The sequence below is a fragment of the Mya arenaria genome, chromosome 17, assembly GCF_026914265.1.
Source record: "Mya arenaria isolate MELC-2E11 chromosome 17, ASM2691426v1".
NCBI classification, from domain to species: domain Eukaryota; kingdom Metazoa; phylum Mollusca; class Bivalvia; order Myida; family Myidae; genus Mya; species Mya arenaria.
This window is the reverse complement of record NC_069138.1, coordinates 51,309,420-51,334,920: the sequence shown is the minus strand read 5'-3', so window position 1 is coordinate 51,334,920 and position 25,501 is coordinate 51,309,420. Positions and strand designations below refer to the sequence as shown.

Genomic DNA, 25,501 nt, shown 5'->3' with positions numbered 1-25,501 from the left:
GAATTTTTTTTTTTAATCAACCGCGATCTCCGAAGATAGTTAGGGACATCTTATTTGTTGAGGTTGAATATGAACATATGTAATAATTGAACATAGTTTTTCATCTTCCTTTATTGACAAGTGAATTAATAAAATATGAAAAATTAATGGTGATGCATACATAGTATGAAAATACAAAAAAACAAAATCAAAACTTATTTCATTGCTGCAGCAACAGCAACAGCAACAGCAACAGCAGGAGATTGTCTGAGGGTAATTTGTACAACAGAACTTTATGTCCTTGTCAGTGAAAAAAAATGCTGCGCCTGTGAACGCAAAAAATCTTCAGTTTTGATAATATCTTGGACAGGGGTTGCAAGGAAAATTGAAGTTATTAAGAGTTTGCAGCTGCCGAGGTTAATTTAAATTTATAACCATTATTACTTGTTGTAATATTATGTAGAATTATGAATAAGACTTATAACTCTTAAATATTTTTTTGCAAAGTTAGAACTGCTGCTCTAAATCTTTAAACAATTCTTAAATCATTTGGGGAATAATACAAGATTGTGAATTGACATGATCTAATTAGATAAATTCATTATACATTCAAATATCATCACACACTATGGAGTAACGGCCCTTGAAATGAACTTTTGTGATGGCTGATCATTGAATGGGCACATTATGCTTCCTTGTGGTGCTTTCATTTCAAGATAATGGTTCAAATAGTAATAATATTATAGCACGAAATTAAATTTATATTTATGTTTTATTTTAAAATGAGTGAAAGAAAACTACAACTCAGTTGTAGTTCTTCATTGTTTACACAACAATTTATGAACAAAAAGAAACACATTTGGAAATCACTCAATAAATCACACCGAAGTCACTTTCATAAGTTTCACATTTGCCGTTATAAAGTACAATGGTTGCATTTCCCCCTCGGATTCCACACTGGAGTTAGATTGTCTGGGTGGACCCTCCGGCCGATAATTGCCCTCTGAATCAAAGTATATTGGAACACCGGTCTTTGATATGAATGCTCGTACAGTAATGTCTGACCCTCTAGGAGACATTTGGAACTTGGTGGTAATGTCATTGTCATCAGTACTGGCATGGTATGTCTGAAATCAGAAGAAAGAGAAGTTATAATGTAATAATAACTTGTAAACACTGATGCAATATAAAGTAAATATACATGAGGACCTGCCTTAAAATCTTTAAATTAAAGATTTTAAACTGCATATTAAAGCACAGACTAAAAATAAAGTTGGCGCCTATTTGTAGTTAGGGTTGGGTATCCCTAAATGTATTTTTTTTTTAGGCCTTAGCCTTTATTTTGTATTTGTAGTTTTTCTTGACTCATATATTGAAATTTTTACATATTAGAAATGCAAAGACAAGTGTACTGAGTAGCAGCTAATTTCTTTGTACAATTTCAGACAAATATTTTACATTAATACTTTGTAGAAAATTAAGTCAATAACAAAAGTATTAGTGCATAAGATGACTGAGACGGCATTGTGGGGATTGAAAGTTTCCTAAGTAAAAAGGTACCCTAGATTTGAGGGAGGTTCCATCCATATAAAGAATGTGTCCCTTGCAAGCCCCGCCCCAGCAGATCAGCTGGTAGTTGTTCAGATGGGGACTGCACCAGTGTATTACCTCAAAGAATGCTGAAACAGTGAAATCGAACATTATTTAAAAAGAAATCATGTTCATTTAAATGCATTGGTTTCAAAAACTGTAATCTACATAGTGCATAATTCTAATATGAAAAAGTACTGACAAATTAATGAGAAAATCTTCAATTTGCAGATTTACTGCAGATTATGAGAACCCCATTTTCACAGTTAACTACCCTTTAAATGTCACATTTAATTTTTATATCCTTACTTGCTATATTTGTATAACTCCCGTCACTTCTGACTTCACCATCGTCAGTGACCCACAGATAGCGATCCTCGTTACTGGTGTTGGTTGCTAGGAAACGTAGAATAAACTTCTCCTCGTGAATGTCGTCTTCTGCTATGTCCGCCTCATCTTCATCGGTAGTTTTGGTTTGATCATGTTTATGATGGTCTTGATCCTCCTAAGGAAAACAAAGTTGTTAACACTACAGTACGAAAACATTGATATTATACATTTTATATTTTCAGGGATTGATATTTATCTTTTTCATTGTTGTTGACACTTTGACTTATATATAAGTATTGTTTGCAAATTAAATTAGCATTTGAATGTGAATAATCATGGCTTTTGCTCTGCCTAAATACACCAAGTGAATTGCGAATGGAGTGCAACATCACAAGAAAGCTGACTGCTAAAGTCAGGGATCGAGCATACTCTTTTATACCTGTGTAGGATCTAAACATGTCTAGTTTTACATCAACCAGCCAATAAAATCATAGCCTGAAATTACGCTCTTTGAATAATGCTATAAAAATTACTGATCGCAATTGCTTTTGGGGTGGTACAATTTGACTGTCTCTTTGTTGCAAAAGGCATTAGGATCGTGCTTCTGTTAACTGATTGATAAGTTCTCTTCGCTTGTATTTGCCATCAGTTAAGTATGACATGGTCTTAATGCTGTTACCTTAGTGTATGAGTAATATTGCACATCGCCAACCTCCTGTTGGGTGACTTCACTACCATCCTCTGCTATAGCAGGACCAGTGGAATACACTTCCTGAAATAAAAAGTTCAAAATGATTTATGAGGATGAATCACTGCAGTAAATTGCCTTGGTAATTGGATCCTACCACAAAGAATCCCATATAGACTTTTGAGCTCTGAGCCTTCCTCTGGGAATTTGACTTGTTGCACCAGTCTAATGTTTAACTCAGAAGCTCAGGTTCCTTTTTCTCTCTTCTAGGTTATGTAATGTTTTAGATGACATAAATCATTACACAAACCCATAACAGAAGTTTTAAATTGTTCTTGTCAGCTCCGCAAGGGAAAAACCTTTTTCACTGATTAGAGTAAATTTCCAAAATTAATCAGGCCACATTGCAGCCAAATTATTTATAGTTAACTATTACAATGGTTTACATTCTCACTTATGAAAACATTTCCTACCTGAACCTCTTCTATGATGATGTCTGTTGTGAACTCATCTGAATGGATGAAGCCCCATGGTGTGTAGATCGTAAAACCATCGTCATCGGACATCATGTAAATATGCAGGTCAACTTTTACAGGCACCTTACGCAGTTACTGGTCTGGTGCATAAAAGAGAAAGAAATACTGAAAACTGCAATAACTTTGACTGGTTAACAGTTTTGCTCATCAATTAATTTATTTAAACAAATTAGAATTAATACAATGACAATTTCAGGGAAAAGCCCAGTAGTCGATAATTCAGATATTACACCTATTTGAAACAGTTGCAAACAAACTCATGTCTCATATCCAATGTTCATATTAGAGTCCATCACTCTGAAGTTGTATTGCATGTTTGGCTGGATTATTTCACCAACACATGATTTCCATACCATGGGGAAGTGGGGGGGGGGTTATCAATTCAACAAATTTGCTTTTTACTGACAAAGCCCTGCCTTTTTGACTTCTAAAACGTTCATCTTTTGCATATATCCCTTAACATATGTTTGCGTAAGAAACATACAGCAATATGAAAGTAGAAAATAGTGCTTAATTAATTTGTCAATTACACATCAAAATCCATCCCAGTAATTCCAACCATACTATCATGCATATAATTATATATAGTAATCAATTAAAGCTGTTGAACGATACTCATTACTCATTAATACAATAATTGCAACAAACTACTCCGGAATAATTAAATTACATTTGTTGTCAATTACACATGAAAATCAATCCCAGTACCTCCTACATTATACTGTGTAATGCATAATATATGATTTAATTAAAGCTGTTGGTTTAGAAGAGGAGAAAACAAAAAAAGCTGTTGGTTTAGCGATACTCATTGCTCATATACAAAAATCGTGACAAACTATCATGCCAGAATATTTGAATGAAGTAATTCCATAAAATTTACAAACAAAGCACTTGGCTCAAACTCTATTCCACTCTTGATTCAAGATGGCACTTCATAAAATACTTACAAAGCTATATGTATAAAACGTACATTATGAAAGACCAGTAAATTACTAGAAAGAAACATGATTAATTGCTTGTTTCTATTGTAAATGTCTGTTGCAAAATGGCGAATTTTTTATGATTACATTTTCGTACTGGTTGCATGTACATGTAAATAATTGATGATTAATGATTTTGATATTGTTGAATAAAGTTCATTTTATTATCAATACTTTGCCATATCTGGAGACCACATTGTAAACAAGATACTGATGTATTTTACATAGATATGTTAAACTTTAAAGCTGCACTCTCACAGATTGAACGTTTTGACAACTTTTTTATTTTTTGTCTTGGAATGATCCAATTTATGTGAAAATGCATGGAAACCGGTGATATAAGACTGGGGACAAAAAATCAGATTGCAGACTTCTATATTTTATAGTCCAAAAGTTAATGTTTTATGCATTTTTCTTTAACTGTTAGTAACGCTTTTAGCCATAATTAAAACATTAATTTTCGAACGTAAATATAAAAATTTGCTTTCTGATCTTTTGTCAGCAGTCTTATATCACTCGTTTGAAGATACTTATGCAAAAATTGGCTCATTTCAAGACAAAAAATAAAAAAGTTGTCAAAACGGTAAATGTGTGAGAGTGAAGCTTTAATATGTATGTAATATTTAATATATAATAACTTCAATATGTTATCTTTCTAAAATAAAGTTATTATTATTATTATTATTAATTATCATAATAAAGCTATAAGGTTACAATATTTATTACGACCAACGTTTTGGCGATTCAACCAGTAATACAGTACATATAACATGAATCAAGATGAAAATTAAATGTTAAATAATTTGAAAACTACTATCATCCCATTTATCTAAAAATAATATCTACCATAATAGGGTCATCATGCTCACCAGTTTTAGCTAAAGACCATCAAGTATACGACATACAATAATAGTATGTATGCCAAAAGCATGTATATTTATAACATTCCAAATTAACATGGGAGAAACCCTTGAACCACTTCTGTGCGAAGTGGATTAATGATATGTGTAATGTGATAATCATTATAACAATTTTTACCCACTTCCTCATTGTAGCTTGCCTGGATAATTTAATGTTCAAGTTAATTTTTGAATCAGTCCTTATCACATTTTATGATTTTTTTTATTATTTGCTTAAACTTGGTGTATGAAATTGAGTACTTATTTAAGTTCAGCTTAATTGTAAATACCTGATTACGTATGCTTAAGTCCTTTTCCTTATATAAATGCAACCTTCGTAAATTAATAGCTTATAAATAACACTCAATATGTGTACTTCAAGTCATTGAAGACTATTAAACCACTAGCTAAAATCAATAGGTATTTGTTATTTGTCAAAGAAAGTCTTACATTTGAAATCAATACAAAACAAAATCAATTGATAACAGAGGGAATATGACACCAGCACGTAAAACAAGGAGCAGTGAACTCATTTAATCCCAATCATCATAAGCAATTAGCATTGCCATTTCCAATCCTTTAAAAACAAAACTTAAGTTTAGTAATTTGATACTTACCAAAATAAACAATTTCTGAATCACTTCCAGTGTTTTGATGTTAAAATCACATTGTGAAATTGGCATCTTCGTTTCATATATTCCAGTTTTAATTAAGGTTGTAATCATGTATAATATTATGTCCACAAATTAACAGTTTATCTTACAAAATAAGAATTTTATCCCTTAAAATTGAAAACAGTGTAACACTGTTTAATCCCAGCATTTAAAATCAAGTTAATGTATACACCACCAGGTTTATATGCCAGCTGAGCCACACACAGTTTTTCTGTAATATTGATTTAGTTTAAAGGTTGTTGAGAGAAAATGTCCGCTGACTTAAAACCCGCTCAAGCTTTATAATTATTATAAGTTTGTGCTTTTGCGAATGTACCTTAAACTGTTATTGAATTTGTGTTCAAAAACATGGAGGGGCCAGTTTAATCGAAAATCAGATAAACAACTTGAGCAATCTCCAGTTTATCATTGATTAATTCAAATCTAATCTTAAATGTTTTTAAATTTTATTGTTTACTTAGCTGAATTCTCTGGTTATAAAATTTGGTTGTTTTCTTGATTAATGTCCATGAAATATGTCTGATGGGAGCTTTCTTAAAACATGAGTTGTTTAAATAACATTTTTTATAAAAACGGCATAAATTTATGATAACAAATTTACATCAAATTATTTCTAAAACACCCACAAAAGAGTTGTTTTAATGGAGTGACATTTAAGAAATCAATTTACAAATACAAAATCATGGCGGACATTGTCATCAGAAGCAGCTTTAAAGATAAAATAATTTAATCCGAATTTGTCAGGCGATCCCATGGACAGAGACATCAGCACAAACACTAAAATAATAATATAGAAATTATTTTATTCCTAATGAATTCTATAATAATGACAATATCATAAGCTTTTTATTCTGTTTTTTTTCAGGAAATAATTCATTCATAATTATATATGAACATGAAAAAGATGATAATATATTTTCTTCTTTGTATATTTTCAGGATAGCAGTGAGATTTATGGAGACATTCTGGCTAATGTTACAGAACCATTGTCAACCTTGTTTAAGAAAGCACACTACTTGCAGCAGGTGAATTGTCAAATGCAGCTCAATAATGTTTATAAATATCATACATAACATTAGGTCAGCTTCCATCATTGCCCAACCTTATTTTGATGTCACAGTAGGGGCCAATTTCCTGTGTATTTGTTTATTGGCTCAGGGCCATTTAGGGTCCATTTCTATAATAAAACCTCCAAAACTGCACAGCAGGATACTCAGATCAGAGATCTGATAAGACAATATTCAAGGCAATTAGATTCAGATCAATACACAGAGGTTGTGTACTATACACATTTTTGTTTAATTTTTTTTTTTGAGGGGTGGGGGGGAGGATAAACTAGGCCTTTAAGGAAATGTGTTTGCTATTTAGGGCTGGTTACTGCACTTTCCTTACAGAATGTACATGTTCACTGTATTTTAAATATTCAGTTCTGGACCATCCTTAGAGACTAGAATTTCAATGAAACATTCCATGAGCTGGTTAATGGTTAAATTGGATAGATGGTATACTTGACAATTTTGTAGCCTATGATAATTGTTTTTACATGAATTATGAGTGAAGAAAGTTCCAACTATTGGCTTAAACCCTGAATGTTTTGGGTATAAGAGTAACATGCATAGTCGGCAACCATGTTACTTTCTTCCATTACACTTCATACATACCGTGGGACAATTGACTGTCAAAATCTCGTTTTAATGAATATGCATGAGGCAGGAGAGACAACTCTTCTCCAATGATTTCGCATTTACACTCAAATATTGTTCAATAACTAGTGTCTAAGTAGCCTCCGTGGTCGTGTGGTCTTGAATACTGCCAAATATTATTGTACTGAGAAGGCAGACCCGGTTTAACTCTGGCATTTGCCAGAATATTTTTCAACCGTAAAGCATCTGGTACGTTGCTGAACAAATTGCCTATTTATTCATCAATACGAGATTTTCCTAGCCAAATAGCTCACGGTACACAAAAAGGATAGCATAGTGTGTATGAAGGGTATCCCACAATGAGCAATATGATGTTTGGGCTGCAATGTGTAATTGGAGTTTTGTAACCCATGAGCGTTGTTATTTTTTTCAGGGTTTTATTGGGCTGATGGAGAATGGTGTGGTGGACAGTGGCTCCTCAGAACAGGATGTACAGGATGTGGCATTTGGTATGGGCAACCCTTGAATTATTATTTTATCATATGCCTAAAAGCACTCAAGTAATTATACTTGTAACTGTTAGTGACAGTCATTCTTCAAACTTACTTATTTTAAGCTACTGGGCTGGTCCCAGTAGTTTCATTTATTCAATCCTGGAGTTCCTGAAAAATTCCTGTTCCAATACTGCGCCTGGGTCCCAGGAAACCAGGAATTTCCTGGGATATTCTCAGGATTCTTTCTCAGGAAATTCCCAGGAAATTCTCAAGAATGTCTAGGGAATTTCTGCACGGGTTAATTTTTATTGGAAATGTTTAAGAATCCCAACATATATGTCATGTCTCATCTGTTTTTTTCCTTATGCACTTTATCTAAACTAAATAGTGGAGCAGAATTATATGCTATGTTGACAATAAGTATAAATTATTGTTGCTTTTTTCTTCTAAATATAAATGATAAAGAATGAAAATGTTGGTCCCACGCTGATGAGGGGGTAGGCATGTTAAGCCTGATATGCAAGGGAGGGTTGGTCATCATTTGTTGCTGCTCATTGCTAACAGAATGGCCTTGAGACAATTATGGAACAGCCATGAGGCAATTATGGAACAGCCTTGGGGCAATTATGTACGATTGCAAGTGAAAATATTAATTTGTTTAGCTCATGTTCCAATTTATTGAGAATGTCTGTGTTCTCTGCATACTTAAATTGTTGTTATTCGTTAACAGCTCATTTCAGGGATGTTACCATTTCAAAAGGAAGTAAATATTACCCAAAAGAAAAACAAAAATAATGAGCTTAGCTTAATCCTGTTATAAGGGACTTTGGTACTTATAGAGTTTGGGGATTTATCTTGAACTCAGGATTGAGAGCCTTTAATTTCAGGCATTTTTGTAAAAACTGTTGTTTTTTTATGGCCATTGCAGTTATATGAAGTCGTGAAAATACCTTATTGGATAAAAGTGGTTTTAAAGAAGTGGTCTTAACCCTACTTTGGTTAATGCCTTATTAATAATCGCCCATACTCAGACTCAATTTTCAGGATTGGGATTTATCATCCCTTAGTTATGTTTGCATATACATGTTTTTCTCCCTCTTTGTCAACAGTGGTCAGTGGATTGTTTGAAGTTTGTCAAGTAGTGACCAGCCTGGATGTTAAGTTAGTGGTCAGCCTATGGAAGTCCATCTCCAGGCTGTCTGGGAAACATAAACAGGTGAGTGCTTGTTAGTGTATGTCCAGACTTGACTGTTTTATTGACAATTTGTGACCAGGGTCAGTGGTCTGTTCTGGCATCTTTAGGGACTGAGCGATATTTCTTGTTTTGAGGCCACCAATGGCCGCTCCTGAGATTTACTCAGACCAAAATAATGAGAAAATTGACCCCAAAAAATGCTCTCCCCATGATCCTTGAAACATACTTCAAGTGCCAGGGAATGTACTTCTTTATAACCAAATGAGAATATAACAAGTGGTCTGAACACTTCTTTTACAAATAACAAACACCTTTGCCGGGGCAGGACATGCGATTTATTGCTTGAAACAGCGTGAGCAGTTCACTGGTATAGTACGTACAACATCGTTACAATAATATACATCTGATCAAATCGTTTTCTACGAAATATTTGCTTACAATTAAAGCGTTCTGTTAAACAACAAACGATATGAAAAGATATCATGGGTCAGATTAAAAACCAGAGATAAACTTCGCCCCAACAATAGAGTGTAAAATGCTCTGGAAAACTGTTCCCACTATATCTTAAGACTTGCGAAATAATATACTTAACATACACATACAATATGCGAGTATTATTGTGTCATGCTTTAAGACAACATTGCCATATATCTGTACATTTTTCTTACAAAATCATATCTAATATTGTAAAACAACATAAACTTGAACCTGATTGCCTGAAAAGTTGACCGTTCAGATCGCTGTCGAGCATAGAACTAATCGCCACGACCATTATCCCGCCTAAACCGCCGACCAATAGCCATTGGTCACCTGACTTTTACACCCGATTAAACCGCGCACTAATATTTGCGCACCAAAATGTTAAGACAAAAGTTCTGCGCTATACTACGTAACGCACAGAACTAGTAAGTCTAAACACTTCTTTTACAAATAACAAACACCTTTGCCGGGGCAGGACATGCGATAGAATTTACAAATGTTAGTGAAGTCGGCAATCAAATTCAAATCGTGAAACATTCATAATTTAAGTTGTTTTGTGATGAACAATTTTTTCTCTAGACAATCATCAACATAGCCGTCTTTGGCCGTATCTGTCTTCCATCGACCGTGTCTCTTTAAATACCGGTCTGAAACTCCGTCAGCATTTGCTGCTACAGTAGCTCCACTTGCTCTTAAAGAATGAGTCCCCAAGTTTAATGTTGGAGCGACTAATTGTAACTTTGAAACTATGCATTCTCTAGCGCGGGTATAACTGATATCTTTGTTCTTTTTTAACAAAAAACATTTTTTGCCTGATCTGCATGCTGGCCTGAATAAAAACATATCTGAACCGATTACTAGCCCGGCGCATTTCATGTGACGCTCCAACATAAAAACTGGACAAGCCGATGTCAAACCCTTTGCAATTAAAACCTCTTTTCCCCCACGATAAATGTCTGTTTTGCTCTTCTTTATGCTAATAACTAAGTGTTCACTTTCAAATTTAACGTCATTACAAGTCAGTGCACTAAGCTCATCAAAACGTAAAAATCCAGCATAAGAGAGAAGAATCATTGCGAGATCCCGTAGAACTATCACATCCGTTGATTCAATAAACATGTCACAAAGCTTTATCAAATGCTCAGAATTTACAACGTCTTTTTTCTTAATGGGTTTTGAGTTTAAACGCTTTGCACATTCAAGCATTGATTTTACTACATTATTCTCGGTTGGATCTGTAAAATCATTTACAGAGTGGTACCACTTGATGGCATAAAACACTGCCGAAATAACACTGGCGGATTTGTTATTGTCTATCAATGATGATAAATACATTGCAATATGAATGGAATGCGCTGGTCTATATTTGAATCCTTTCTCTATACAAAAGTCTATAAATCCCTTTGCTTGGTGGTGATATTTCAAAACGGTGTTGTCCGCCCTAGCAGCTAAAAGGTGGCTTGCCATTCTGACGACCACATGTTCAGAATTGTCAATAATCGCCCCGGCTTCCTCGAACTTTCGTTTTAGCGTTTGTCTCAAGCCAATACCTGCAATACGTATATATCATGATACAACATGTACGTGTTCCGTATTCGCTTATGATTTAGATACGCGTACGTCAGTCTGTACCTGTAAAACCGTAATCATGACGTTTCTTCTAAACGTCAAGCATATCACAATTTAGCGCCAATAATCTGAAACTCAAGGGATCGTGCATAAATATCCCGTTTTTCCCTTTTCCCTGTAAGACTGCGCCTGTAAGGGGAAATTCATAAACATCTTTTACAAAACTTTTAAAACAATGTTTCTCAATAGTGAGTAACGGCCAAAATGGAGCCGATATCCACCTAGGAACAACCACTGTTCCTCTGCATTTTTCAGCAACCATCTTGTTTAAACATTCAACGATACGATTCGGCGGTGGAACAATCCAATTCATCTCTCCTACCCAGCTTTGCGTAAAGCAATCTATGGCTTCCGTACCTGGTACCCACCACCTTGAATTGAAACGATCACATTTATTGTTATAATGTGACGCAAATCTATAAACTGTAAATGGTCCCCATTTTGTGTCTAAAATTTTAAAATTATTATCACTTATTGACCAATCATCTGAATCTAAGCATCTGCTTAAATGATCTGCTTCTGCGTTATCCTTCCTCGGAATCCATTCTACAAACAAAATGATGTGGTTAACATCGCATATACAATGAATATCAAGACATATTTCGTGTAAATCGTCTTTTTTGCTTCCTGAAATCAGAATGTACTTTACATTTTTGTTATCTGTGTAAACCAGAACATTTTTACCCACAAAATTGTGCAGATTACTAAGCATAATTCGGCGTACAGCTTCCAATTCCCGCCAGGTAGAACTTTTTACCTTCTCTGCATCAGACCAAGTTCCGTGTACTTTTGAATTTTCTGCTACATCAGGAACTTTAATGTTTGTATTCAATTGCGATAAATCTAAACATTTAGACTCACATTCGGGAGCCTCGAATATGGGAACATGTCTTTGAGACGGAAACCATCTCTCGCTAACATAGCGAACATACTCACTTCCGGGAGCATACCTCTGAGACTCGACCGGCCTCGCGCTCTCTGAGCGCACCTGCCCACTTCCGGGAGCATATCTCTGAGACTCAACCGATCTCGCGCTATCTGAGCGCCCTGCCCACTTCCGGGAGCATACCTCTGAGACTCAACCGGTCTCGCGCTTTCTGAGCGCACCTGCCCATTTCCTGGGGCTATGTTCGAATAAACTAAGCAATTATTCTGAAAATACCTCTTTTCCGAGAGCAAACCATCGCAAACCCAGTCTGTGCGTGAGCTGCAATCCGTTTCGTCATCTGATGACGTCACTACCACATCAACTAGTAAACCTGAGGTACGATTACCATCATGATAGAAATCTACCCGTGAACCCTTACCAGAAACTACTTCACTAATCACGAATCCGCCGTAGCCCAAACTGCTTGCGTCTGACCAAAGACTAAACTCAGTGGTTTTGTCATATACCAAAGACTTGCCTTCTATGTTAAATCGTCTTACATTTTCCCGCCAAAACGTCAATTCATTTATGGCGTTTTCGTTTACCTTGACTGGAGCATTCCAACTAGCTCTACTATCAATACAACGATGCAAATATCTGGTCATTCTACAAACGATCTTACCGAGCACACTTTGTAATGAAACAATTTGGCCAACGATACCTGCTAAAAACGCACTCTGACCAGATTCAGCTTATCGCATGCGAGCTGAAACTTTATATAGTCTATCGCTATTTCTAGCCTATCTATCCATTCACAAGAAATGAAAATTCTATTTGATTCATAGTCTAGCGTGTGACCTAACCAGTTACCGATGCGTTTCGGGTACCAACTGCATTTGTCTTCTGCCAACAAAAAACCAAATTCCCTTACTGACTGGTGAATGAATGAACTTGCTAACATTGCTTTTGTTCGGTGAATGTGGCCGCCTATGCCGTCATCAAGGAACATAATAATCTTGTGACCTAGAGTTCTCCAATATTTGACCAACACCCTTAAAGTTTTACTAAAAATAAACCCAGCGGTGGAAATACCGAATGGCAAAGATTTATATACATACCATTTATCCTCCCAACAAAATCCGAGATATATACAATGATCTGGGAAAATATCGATATGGTGATAGGCGCTTTTTAAATCAAATGTGAATATGTATGTGCCTTTTTCAAATAATGTTTCTGCAACCTTAATGTCCTCGTATTTCATTCGAAACAGATGCAAACATTTATTAATGTGTCTACAGTCTAAGACGAGTCTAGGCTTACCATTTCTATTATACGCTACTGTTAAGAGGATTCACTATATGAGGTTTCTCCTTAACCTCTGAAACGACACCCTTTCTAACTAGGGAAGCAATTTCTCCCTCTACAAAACTGGGATTAGTCCTTGCAGACTTATTATTTCTCATCTCGATTCTCTCTGGAATCACCTTAAATGGTAACTTATAACCATTGGCAACCACATCTAAAATGTATTGATTGTCGGACGTTTCCGACCACTTACTTAGGTGTTTCTTTAAACTACCGACTGGAGTTACGTCATTTATGCTAGAGTCCACCCTATCTTCTTTTAAAGGGTTGATGTCTATAGAAGGACTTACTTGCCTCTCCACTTCCGCTTGAGTAGGTTCCGGATGATTCGTACCTGAATCTTTTACGTCAGTAACCAAGCAATTCATAAAACTACTTATCTTGTTATTCTGCTGGCTTGTGTTCTGCGGGCACTCCATTTTCCAAAATCCAGATTTCCCACACATGAAACACAATCCGGGACGCTGCCTGCTCGTCTGTGCGATGTGCAACGCCTGTTGTAATCCCGGCTGCTGTTCCGGTCGGCGATACGGCCAGTTCTTACGCGGCCGCTTCTTGTCCGACTTGGCCTTCCTACTGGCTCGAGCTTCGGCCTTGTATATGCGCTTCTCGTCATCGCTGTCGTCTGCAATGGGATTGGCCTCGTACTCCGAAACAACACGCCAGCCCAACTCGGACGTGTTGGCCAAAATCACCAGTTTCTGGCGGTGTTTCAGCAATTCAGTAGCTAGAAAAACACAACGTAATTGGCGTTATAATGCGCTTTATATGAAGTACTTATTATTTATACATGTGTATATTGACTAAGATGCGCAATGCTTCCAATCTTATAAATGACCATGCATGTGGTCACTATAATCCGTGTTATGTACACAGATAAATTGTTATCGAAAAAGAAAATATCGATGTTATGTTAACCTTGAACAATAGCCTCGTGTGCGGCGGTTAAATTTTGCGCCTGGACGTGCGACCCTGCCGTTTCAATTTTCTCTAATACCCTAGAATTAATCTTGTACTGCTCCTCGTTACTTTTCCTTTTAAATTTAGGAATGTCAAGTAAAGACGAGGGTTTATCACTTATCTTAGATATCATCCCGCTGATGCTTCCGAGTAACTCCTGGTTGTTTGTCCTCATCACTTCCATGATTTTTTGTTCAATCCATTTGTCCATAACATCTGACATTTCGGACGTCGCCGTGTTTCAAGCAAAAGTTGACCGTTCAGATCGCTGTCGAGCATAGAACTAATCGCCACGACCATTATCCCGCCTAAACCGCCGACCAATAGCCATTGGTCACCTGACTTTTACACCCGATTAAACCGCGCACTTATATTTGTGCGCCAAAATGTTAAGACAAAAGTTCTGCGCTATACTACGTAACGCACAGAACTAGTAATTTTCATTGGCAGATTGCTCTCCTCCTTAACATTCGATGAACATGTTTTTGAATATTACTGTCCGGCATATTTCCATTTTGACCGACAAAACTTCTGTTTATGGCCAGTCACAATGTCCAGTGAAAAATTACAGTTGGTACCCTTTTAGATTTCGGAAAATTTACTCAGTTTCTATTTTATATTTTTTAATGAATGTAAAGAGGATATTTTGAACTATAATATCATGACTATTCAGCGTGTTTATCCATGTATCACTATTTGTAAACCCCGTTTTGCAGATGTTCTTGATAAAGCAGAAAATACACATAAGGATCCATTTCCATTTCTTATTCTCATTGGAATTTTAGGGAAATATTCGGAAATTACAAAATTCCATACGTATGGTGGTTCCCAGCAATTATGTCTATTTAAATATGATTATAAACAAACCGTGCTGACACTTTTTCTGCTCTGTTTAACCTTGTCAATAACAAGAACTTCATTTTTGTTTTGTGTAAATGTTGTGTCTGATTTTGACTTGTAGAACTTTTCATTATATTTTATACCAATATCTTTAACTTGAAGATGAATTAAAATAGTTAGATCTAGCTGCTCCAGGGTGGGACAAACCAGCGGAGGACTTTTTGTAAGAGTTTTAGTAGGCAAGGGAGGAAAAAAAGATGACTAAGATTTTTTATTTTTTTTTAGATATTTAATTTTTTGTCTTGATTGTTTGATTTATTACAGTAGTAATATGTAATAGTAATATGTTATAGCGGAAAATCACAAAACTTATTTAAATAAGAGGCTTAAAATCAAGATTTAGGTTTGATGTTACTGAATACTGTTTGATACATTGCAACTGGTAAAAATTTAGTTTTTACCTGTTGCAATGTCCTGTGAAGGGAAAAAGTTTGTGTTGTCTGCTGATCAATGCTTTTTATTTATCTGTAAGATTTTAAAGATGTCTGGCTAACGTTGAATGGTGAAGGAACAACTGCTAAGTGTTTGTTTTACTCCAAGTATTTATGTTTTAAGAGCACTTGATTTCCTAACTGTAGTACAATTGTAATGCACCATTTGGCCTGCCTGTTACTTGAAACATAAGCTGTCAATAAGACTTGAAAAGTGGTTTTTGGTTTAGGTGCTTGGGAGTCTGTGAGCTATTCTAAGGAGTTTGAAATTACTGAAAATTGTTTAAGTTACTGTTCAGTCTATGGAATGTTTGTGAATCATTAAAAGGTAGGTATTGTTAAAAAAATGGCCAATCTTGATCAGTATCCTGTGGACTGTCGAAGTTTCGCCTAGCTTTGACCAGCCTGGATGTCAGTCTCATTGTCACGGAAACATGGACAGGTGAATGCTGGTCAAAATTTTATTCCCATAGATTAATTAGTTTATGTTAGGTTACTGCTGAAATGGCTTGCTTCAAGTTCTTTCTAACATGAACAAAATATACAGGTACTTGAATTACATATATATCCATGCTTGTACTTACACATCAATGCAGGTACTTGTAGGTTATTGATTTACATCACACTGCAGGTACTTGTAGGTTATTGATTTACATCACACTGCAGGTACTTGTAGGTTATTGATTTACATCACACTGCAGGTACTTGTAGGTTATTGATTTACATCACACTGCAGGTACTTGTAGGTTATTGATTTACATCACACAGCAGGTACTTGTAGGTTATTGATTTACATCACACTGCAGGTACTTGTAGGTTATTGATTTACATCACACTGCAGGTACTTGTAGGTTATTGATTTACATCACACTGCAGGTACTTGTAGGTTATTGATTTACATCACACTGCAGGTACTTGTAGGTTATTGATTTACATCACACTGCAGGTACTTGTAGGTTATTGATTTACATCACACTGCAGGTACTTGTAGGTTATTGATTTACATCACACTGCAGGTACTTGTAGGTTATTGATTTACATCACACTGCAGGTACTTGTAGGTTATTGATTTACATCACACAGCAGGTACTTGTAGGTTATTGATTTACATCACACAGCAGGTACTTGATTTGCATATTGTAGGGACTTGATAAACATAACAATACAGGTACTTAATTGACTTTTCAATACAGGTACTTCATTAACATAATAATGCAGGTACTTGATTGACTTTTCAATACAGGTACTTCATTAACATAATAATGTAGGTACTTAATTGACTTTTCAATACAGGTACTTCATTATGTGGTTAACATAATAATGCAGGTACTTGATTGACTTTTCAATACAGGTACTTCATTAACATAATAATGCAGGTACTTGATTGACTTTTCAATACAGGTACTTCATTAACATAATAATGCAGGTACTTGATTGACTTTTCAATACAGGTTCTTCATTAACATAATAATGCAGGTACTTGATTGACTTTTCAATACAGGTACTTCATTAACATAATAATGCAGGTACTTGATTGACTTTTCAATACAGGTACTTCATTAACATAATAATGCAGGTACTTGATTGACTTTTCAATACAGGTACTTCATTAACATAATAATGCAGGTACTTGATTGACTTTTCAATACAGGTACTTCATTAACATAATAATGCAGGTACTTGATTGACTTTTCAATACAGGTACTTCATTAACATAATAATGCAGGTACTTGATTGACTTTTAAATACAGATACTTCATTAACATAACAATGCAAATACTTGATTTGCATTTGACCACAGGTACTTGGAGACAGGTTGGATGTTGATGTCATGGTAACACATCTCTGTGTTGAGATTGGGAAAGGCCACATCAACATGCTTCAGCTAGCCCCACCCCCTCAGAACAGAGGGGCACTGGTATGAATGGCGTTAAAACATAAAATTTAGATTTATTTCATATTTTCATACAATATATAAATGCAGAAGCCATTTATTTAAAAAAAAGAACACACCTTTATGCTTTACAGGAAAAGTAAGACGATGTAGATTTTATTGATCATATGTTTTCAAGAGCTATAAATCTACCCTTATTTCTGCAAAGAAGATAACTCACACTCATCTTGTATCCACAGAGTCTAAGCCAGTGTGACAGTGCAGCATTTCAGAAGTCGTTGAAGGTTGTTGGCTATCATCTACGTGTGGTCATCTCCCTACTGGACAACTATGTTAACCATCTGTCCACCTGTGTACCCCATGTAGTTAGGCTCATAATCAACATCTGCAGGTAAAACATTATCAACATCTGCAGGTAATACAAAGTAGGACCTATTATTATCAACATCTGCAGGTAATACAAAGCAAGGCTTATTATCAACATCTGCAGGTAATACAAAGCAAGGCTGATTATCAACATCTGCATGTAATACAAAGAAAGGCTCACTATCAACATCTGCAGGTAATACAAAGCAAGGCTTAATATCATCATCCGCAGGCAATACAAAGCAAGGCTTATTATCAACACCTGCTGGTAATACAAAGTAAGGCTCATTATCAACATCTGCAGGTAATACATAGCAGGGCTTATTATCAACATATGCAGGTAATACAAAGTAAGGCTTATTATGAACATCTGCAGGTAATATAAAGTAAGGCTTATTATGAACATCTGCAGGTAATACAAAGCAAGGCTTATTATGAACATCTGCAGGTAATACAAAGCAAGGCTTATTATCAACATATGTAGGTAATGCAAAGCAAGGCTTATTATCAACATCTGCACGTAATGCAAAGTAAGGCTTATTATAAACATCTGCAGGTAATACAAAGCAAGGCTTATTATAAACATCTTCAGGTAATACAAAGCAAGGCTTATTATGAACATCTGCACGTGATGCAAAGTAAGGCTTATTATAAATATCTGCAGGTAATACAAAGCAAGGCTTATTATCAACATATGTAGGTAATGCAAAGCAAGGCTTATTATCAACATCTGCACGTAATGCAAAGTAAGGCTTATTATAATTATCTGCAGGTAATACAAAGCAAGGCTTATTATAAACATCTTCAGGTAATACAAAGCAAGGCTTATTATGAACATCTGCAGGTAATACAAAGCAAGGCTTATTATCAACATATGTAGGTAATACAAAGCAAGGCTTATTATCAACATCTGCAGGTGATACAAAGCAAGGCTTATTATCAACATATGTAGGTAATGCAAAGCAAGGCTTATTATCAACATCTGCACGTAATGCAAAGTAAGGCTTATTATAATTATCTGCAGGTAATACAAAGCAAGGCTTATTATAAACATCTTCAGGTAATACAAAGCAAGGCTTATTATGAACATCTGCAGGTAATACAAAGCAAGGCTTATTATCAACATATGTAGGTAATACAAAGCAAGGCTTATTATCAACATCTGCAGGTAATACAAAGCAAGGCTTATTATAAACATCTGCAGGTAATACGAAGCAAGGCTTATTATAAACATCTGCAGTTAAGACAAAGTAAGGCTTATTATGAACATCCACAGGCAATACAAAGTAACGCTTATTATGAACATCTGCAGGTAATATAAAGCGAGGTTCATAATCAAAATCTGCAGTAGTTTGATGGGAATGAACTCATGCTCTGGTGTCATATGACCTGTAAATGTTTTCTAACATCTAACCTAAAATAAAAAAAATTCTTCAGATATACTAACTAACGATCTAGCATAAAACAGCAGGTATGAGAATTATCCGTGAATCTGCGGAATTCCGCGGATTTTGGTTCCGGTAAACTTCTGTTTGATCGAAAAGTTTTGGGTACGAAAAACATGCCAAGAAAAGTACCGAAGCAAAAAATTGAAACAAAATCATGCAGCCTACATGCAGATTGGCCTCCAGTCTTTCAATAACAACCAGAATTCTCACATGAACATGCATCTAATAGAAGAAATTTGTTGAAGTTTCTGAAAGTATCCAAACAAAATCTTACTGTATCAGACTAGCTCAGAGTGTTCTTGATTTGACACCTATTCAAGGGTTTGTCAATGTTGGTACCTTTAGAGGGCTGACTGAGAGACCAAAGGTGACATTTGAATAGGGCCTCTGACTGACTAACTGACTTGTGCCAAAATTGTGCTTCTTATTATGTCCTCAGAATTGTTTTTATTCAACTGTTTAAATGCATTTTTTGTGCGAAAATTCAAATTTATTCACTCAATTTTCATCTAGAGGCCTCCATCCAACCCTTGATCCATTGAGCATATCGGAAGGCTGTAAAGAAGACCTCAAGAGACACCTGGTCAATGGAATAGAGCCTCTGGTCAATCTACTAGTGACCAACAGGACATTTGTCAACTGTGTGCTGAAATGGAAAGAAGGTATTTTTGAAGGTTATAGGAGAGATGGTGTTAAATTTTGCCCATGTTTGCTTTGATAGGACATGGCACTCTTACATTTATTTAAACCTTAACATTTTCATTAAACACAGATATATTCTTTAAATTAAAAGGAAAGAATATCTGGGTTTAAAGGTAATGTTCAGGTACATGTATTTCCATCGGCTTGCAAATGCCCAGAGAACCCCTGTTTTGGCGACACATTCCAAGGTGGTCACCCAAACTTATATACGGTAAATACAGATATTTTGATGGATGTTAGTCTGTCTTTGCTACTTTGTGACATTATATGAATCTCGTTAAGTGCCTGAGTCTTGTGCTCTTAAAAGCAATTTGTAAAATGTTTTGCGACTGAGCTTTTCCCTTTAGTGTGTGTCTCTTATTTAGTGTCAGGCCTAGTCTTGTGCTTCTAAAAGGGGTTTTATTAAAATTCGGCAACTGTTTTATCGGTTTCGGCATCATAGTTTAGGCTTGTTAAAGTAAAAGCTAAATAATATAGGACATAGGAAAATGATGCATGTAACCAAATGAAAATATCATCATTTTGAACTTGTTTTGCATGTTAACAGTGATGATATAAATATATGTGAAGCAAGTGAATAATTAATAATTATTTAAGTTTTGCCCCCTGATTTTCTTAAAAAGAAATGAATGTATTGAGGAATCTTCATATGTTACCTTTGTTTTCAGACAGTCTTAATTTCATGGTTGTCATAGATTGGTGCATGGACTGGATTGTGGAACATCAAACAATTTTGTGATATCATTGCACTCATGATCATCTTAAAGAAAATACCCGCAATCGGACGAAGTATAATTATTATTTTTTTCTTATTTTCAGATTTGGTTACGGATGATTCAATGCCTTACACTTTGCTGTTGGTGAAAGTCCTTGACAGTTTGCCTAAACATGGAGGTACCTTCTTTTATTCATTGCCTTGTTCTTTAGTTTAGCATTTGATTTATGACAGTTAATTGAGTTTAAAAGTTAATAAGTAGGCTGAGTCCAATTGTCTGACACTTTGCTAAGTTATTCAGTGAGTCAGAGGTTATCTTTAGGCTGCTTTGTACATGGTTTTTTTAATGATGTGATTGATTTATATTAATCAATGGAAAAAATATTTACTAATCAATAAACAATTTATCATTAAACAAACCAGTGATATAACCAGTTTTATACTATTAGGTAGGATTGGGGGGTATATAACATATAATTCATCTTTCATTGAAATAATCTGAGGGAATTTGGACCCATGATAACGAACAGTCTGTGTACCCTCAGATTCAGAAAAGCACTTTTCATTAAATTACAAAGAATCATCTTTATTGCGTTGGTTTTACAAAACAAATGTATATCATTGTCGTAATGTACAATTTCAAAAAGTTATACATTTCTGCAAATTTCATGATCATTACTCATCTAGAAGGAAGTTTAACTGAAATGAAGATTTGCAGTTTTGAGAGTGAACTCACACTTGAGACTGTTCATAATCATAGCCCCAGACCATTGAATTTTGCCAATAAGTCTTGACTCAGACTTAAGAAAGTTCATAACCATGGTCCAGACCATTGTTTTTTACTACTGCGTCTGAACTCAGACTTAAATCTGTTTATAATCATGGCCCAGACCATTGTATTTTGCCACTGAGTCTGAACTCACACTTGAGACTGTTCATTACCATGACCCCAGACCATTGTATTTTACCACTGAGTCTGAACTCAGACTTGAGACTGTGCATAATCATGGTCCAGACCATTGTATTTTGCCACTGAGTCTGAACTCAGACTTCAGACTGTTCATAATCATGGCCCCAGACCATTGTATTTTACCACTGAGTCTGAACTCAGACTTCAGACTATTCATAATCATGGCCCCAGACCATTGTATTTTGCCACTGAGTCTGAACTCAGAGTTGAGACTATTCATAATCATGGTCCAGACCATTGTATTTTGCCACTAAGTCTGAACTCAGACTTGAGACTGTTCATAATCATGGCCCCAGACCATTGTATTTTGCCACTGAGTCTGAACTCAGACTTCAGAATATTCATAATCATGGCCCCAGACCATTGTATTTTGCCACTGAGTCTGAACTCAGACTTGAGACTGTTCATAATCATGGCCCCAGACCATTGTATTTTGCCACTGAGTCTGAACTCAGACTTGAGACTGTTCATAATCATGGTCCAGACCATTGTATTTTGCCACTGAGTCTGAACTCAGACTTCAGACTATTCATAATCATGGCCCAAGACCATTGTATTTTGCCACTGAGTCTGAACTCAGACTTCAGACTGTTCATAATCATGGCCCCAGACCATTGTATTTTGCCACTGAGTCTGAACTCAGACTTCAGACTATTCATAATCATGGCCCAAGACCATTGTATTTTGCCACTGAGTCTGAACTCAGACTTCAGACTGTTCATAATCATGGCCCCAGACCATTGTATTTTGCCACTGAGTCTGAACTCAGACTTGAGACTGTTCATAATCATGGTCCAGACCATTGTATTTTGCCACTGAGTCTGAACTCAGACTTCAGACTATTCATAATCATGGCCCAAGACCATTGTATTTTGCCACTGAGTCTGAACTCAGACTTCAGACTGTTCATAATCATGGCCCCAGACCATTGTATTTTGCCACTGAGTCTGAACTCAGACTTCAGACTATTCATAATCATGGCCCCAGACCATTGTATTTTGCCACTGAGTCTGAACTCAGACTTCAGACTGTTCATAATCATGGCCCCAGACCATTGTATTTTGCCACTGAGTCTGAACTCAGACTTGAGACTATTCATAATCATGGTCCAGACCATTGTATTTTGCCACTGAGTCTGAACTCAGACTTCAGACTATTCATAATCATGGCCCCAGACCATTGTATTTTGCCACTGAGTCTGAACTCAGACTTGGACTGTTCATAATCATGGCCCCAGACCATTGTATTTTGCCACTGAGTCTGAACTCAGACTTCAGACTATTCATAATCATGGCCCCAGACCATTGTATTTTGCCACTGAGTCTGAACTCAGACTTCAGACTGTTCATAATCATGGCCCCAGACCATTGTATTTTGCCACTGAGTCTGAACTCAGACTTCAGACTGTTCATAATCATGGCTCCAGACCATTGTTTTTTGTCATCTGTTCACCTGTTGGAATGATGTGTTGTTTTTTTTCAGATGGGGAATACAGTGGCTGGATGAAGCTTCATTCAGACAAGGAGGAGACCACCAATGTTGTCCAGGTCTTATTCACACAATTGGAAAAATGTGAGAAAACATTATTAGTACAAATGGTTCTTTGGGAGTGTCACATGCATTGCGTACACCAAGGTGTTTCTGGCTCAATTCCTTAAGTGAGTTTCAACACCCACCAGACAAAAGTGATTTTATTTCTTTAGTTCCTCCCCTAAAACAAAACAAAAATGATCCTTGTAAATCACATAGGCAAAGAAGCATAGTTTTGTGTGTGAATAGCTTGAATGCAAGACGTTACATTCTGCCACTGAAGTTTAAACTAAGCTTGTTTGGTGTTTCAGGCCATGTTGAGCTGAGTACAGGGCTTAGCGTACCAGGCAATAGGGATTTGCCCCTGTACGAGTTCATATGTACACATGTATGTGGATTTGTGGGAAGTTTGCCTGCCAGATTTTTTCCAGTTCTGGTAAGCTTAATGCATTTTAATGCAAATTTAAAAAATGGACATAGCCGACAATTTTATAAACTGCCTTATGCATGTTTGTCACTTAAAGTTGTTCAGCCTATCAGACTTATGTAGAGAACTTGCAAGAGTAGTTTGACAGATGTAACTGCTCTGTCCCTTTATTGAATTTGATCGTGAACTTTGTTGTAGACAATGCTAGAAAACAATATTTTAGTGTGCTTTATTAAGTGTTTGAGCTCTTGAGATGTTAAAGATGTAGGATATGGATATGAAACTAGGTTATTGGGAATGCTAACCCTTTTATCATGAAGCAATACGTTTTCAGGAGGAGTGCCTTTTGGATCATCTATTTTCTGGCTTTCCTCAAATAGCAAGACTTGCAGTGGATGTATGGTGCTTCCTAGCTAGGTCTGTGAAACTTGACCTCTCAGCTTCATATTGTCTTTATATTCATATTGTCTTTGTTCCAAGTTGGTATTCTTGAAAGTTGTACATGTAATTATTTTATAGATTGCAGTCCTTCAAGTGGGCCTTTGGTTCCCTACTAGTGTATAAGGGCTCCTACTTCTTCTTGGACAGTAAAAAGTGCTCCTATCCCTTCTTTTTCCCCTTTAAATTCCTTGTTGAAAATAATTAAACATCATTTTTTTATTCATAGTTTTTGGTTATTGGTCACTTAAAAGCATGTAATTTTTTTTCGTCACTGTCAACAAACATGGTGGCCAAGATTGGCAGATGATTTTGACATATTTTCTATTTGTCCTTTAGCCCAAAACATAGATTAAAAGTTTTTTTCTCAGATTTTTCACGGAATTTTTTGCCTGCGTCTAATACCCCCTATCGTCTTATACCCAGTCATTTACGGTCATTGAGTTAAAAAGAATGTTTTTATACTCTATATTGAACAAGGATCTAGTGAAAAACAAGCAGTTATTCTAGAAAACTTGACTTAGTATCCTATGGTTCATAATCATTGTTTATATACAGACATACCATATGCTACATGTAAATACTTGTTATTGTCTTAGTATTCTAGCTTGTCATGTGGTAATTTGAGACAAGACAAAACTCTTTCCAATTTTCACATAGTCTGACATATCTCATATTTATGTGTATAATTGTTCTGTGCTTTTCAAAGGTTATTTACCACAAACCACATTTTTGTACATTTTACAACATTTAAAAAAAATCTACTTGAAAACAGCATGATTTCAAAATCCAACTTTTGAAAAACTGTTTGAGGGGAGTGTGGTTTTGTTCCACACTCATGATATCAGTATATTGAGTTAGTTTCTCACACTTCATTATATCCACTGCAGGTACGGCTCAGCAGACCTATGCTATCAACACGCAACTTTCTTGATGAATCTATTGTCATCGGTACCAGAACATGCAGATCTTTCAATGGACTGGAGCAATGTTGTCAGTCTTACAAGGAGGCTTATTAAGTTTCTCGCACCAGACCATCAGGTACAGTATCACTTTATTATTATAATGTATGACATAGGATTGAATTTTTGGATTTTTGTACACATCCTTAATTTTGAATAAAATGTTAAATTATACAACTTACTACCTAAACAGGTAACTTCCTTTTTAATACCCTATTGTGACTACTAGTCAAATTTCTTTACTTATTAACAATATAAGTATATGCATGTAAATCAACTAACCTTTCTTCATAGGCTAATGCAATGATTCATTGCACTTGCAATTTTCATTACATTCATATCAGTCTAAGTAAATATATTTTTGGAGTATATTTATCCTTTATCCATTCAGGTTAGTATTGAATT

At 35.6% G+C, this 25,501-nt stretch overlaps 2 protein-coding genes across 3 annotated transcripts in view; one reads left to right on the top strand and one right to left on the bottom strand.

Moving 5' to 3' along the window:
* LOC128224126 (uncharacterized protein C1orf112 homolog) overlaps window positions 1-25,501 on the top strand; it is a 55,460-nt gene that overhangs the window by 20,735 nt on the left and 9,224 nt on the right. The window contains exons 7-17 of the mRNA XM_052933813.1: window positions 6,615-6,701; window positions 7,753-7,828; window positions 8,923-9,029; window positions 17,446-17,562; window positions 17,778-17,929; window positions 19,866-20,014; window positions 20,874-20,948; window positions 23,222-23,311; window positions 23,581-23,705; window positions 24,031-24,113; window positions 25,025-25,175. Coding sequence (XP_052789773.1) covers window positions 6,615-6,701; window positions 7,753-7,828; window positions 8,923-9,029; window positions 17,446-17,562; window positions 17,778-17,929; window positions 19,866-20,014; window positions 20,874-20,948; window positions 23,222-23,311; window positions 23,581-23,705; window positions 24,031-24,113; window positions 25,025-25,175 — 1,212 coding nt within the window. The remainder of the gene's footprint in view (window positions 1-6,614; window positions 6,702-7,752; window positions 7,829-8,922; window positions 9,030-17,445; window positions 17,563-17,777; window positions 17,930-19,865; window positions 20,015-20,873; window positions 20,949-23,221; window positions 23,312-23,580; window positions 23,706-24,030; window positions 24,114-25,024; window positions 25,176-25,501) is intronic.
* Window positions 89-5,956, bottom strand: LOC128224127 (uncharacterized). 2 transcript variants are annotated; one of them, XM_052933814.1, is made up of 6 exons: window positions 5,620-5,956; window positions 3,061-3,203; window positions 2,579-2,671; window positions 1,879-2,074; window positions 1,540-1,658; window positions 89-1,106 (listed from the first exon to the last, which is right to left on the bottom strand). In XM_052933814.1, exons 2-6 carry the CDS (start codon window positions 3,154-3,156, stop codon window positions 858-860), a joined length of 753 nt encoding a protein of 250 aa, XP_052789774.1. In that variant the 5' UTR covers window positions 3,157-3,203; window positions 5,620-5,956; the 3' UTR covers window positions 89-857. The 2 variants fall into 2 exon arrangements, with proteins under 2 accessions (XP_052789774.1, XP_052789775.1); XM_052933815.1 differs by lacking the exon at window positions 5,620-5,956 and adding an exon at window positions 5,293-5,489.

What these genes read in the sequence shown, in the direction of transcription:
- LOC128224127 (XM_052933814.1), bottom strand. Translation starts at nt 3,156, where the DNA reads ATGATGTCCGATGACGATGGTTTTACGATCTACACACCATGGGGCTTC. An exon ending in TCATCATAGAAGAGGTTCAG is followed by an intron (nt 2,672 to 3,060) that starts GTAGGAAATGTT and finishes TTTTTATTTCAG; the next exon opens with GAAGTGTATTCCACTGGTCC. An exon ending in GAGTTATACAAATATAGCAA is followed by an intron (nt 1,659 to 1,878) that starts GTAAGGATATAA and finishes TCACTGTTTCAG; the next exon opens with CATTCTTTGAGGTAATACAC.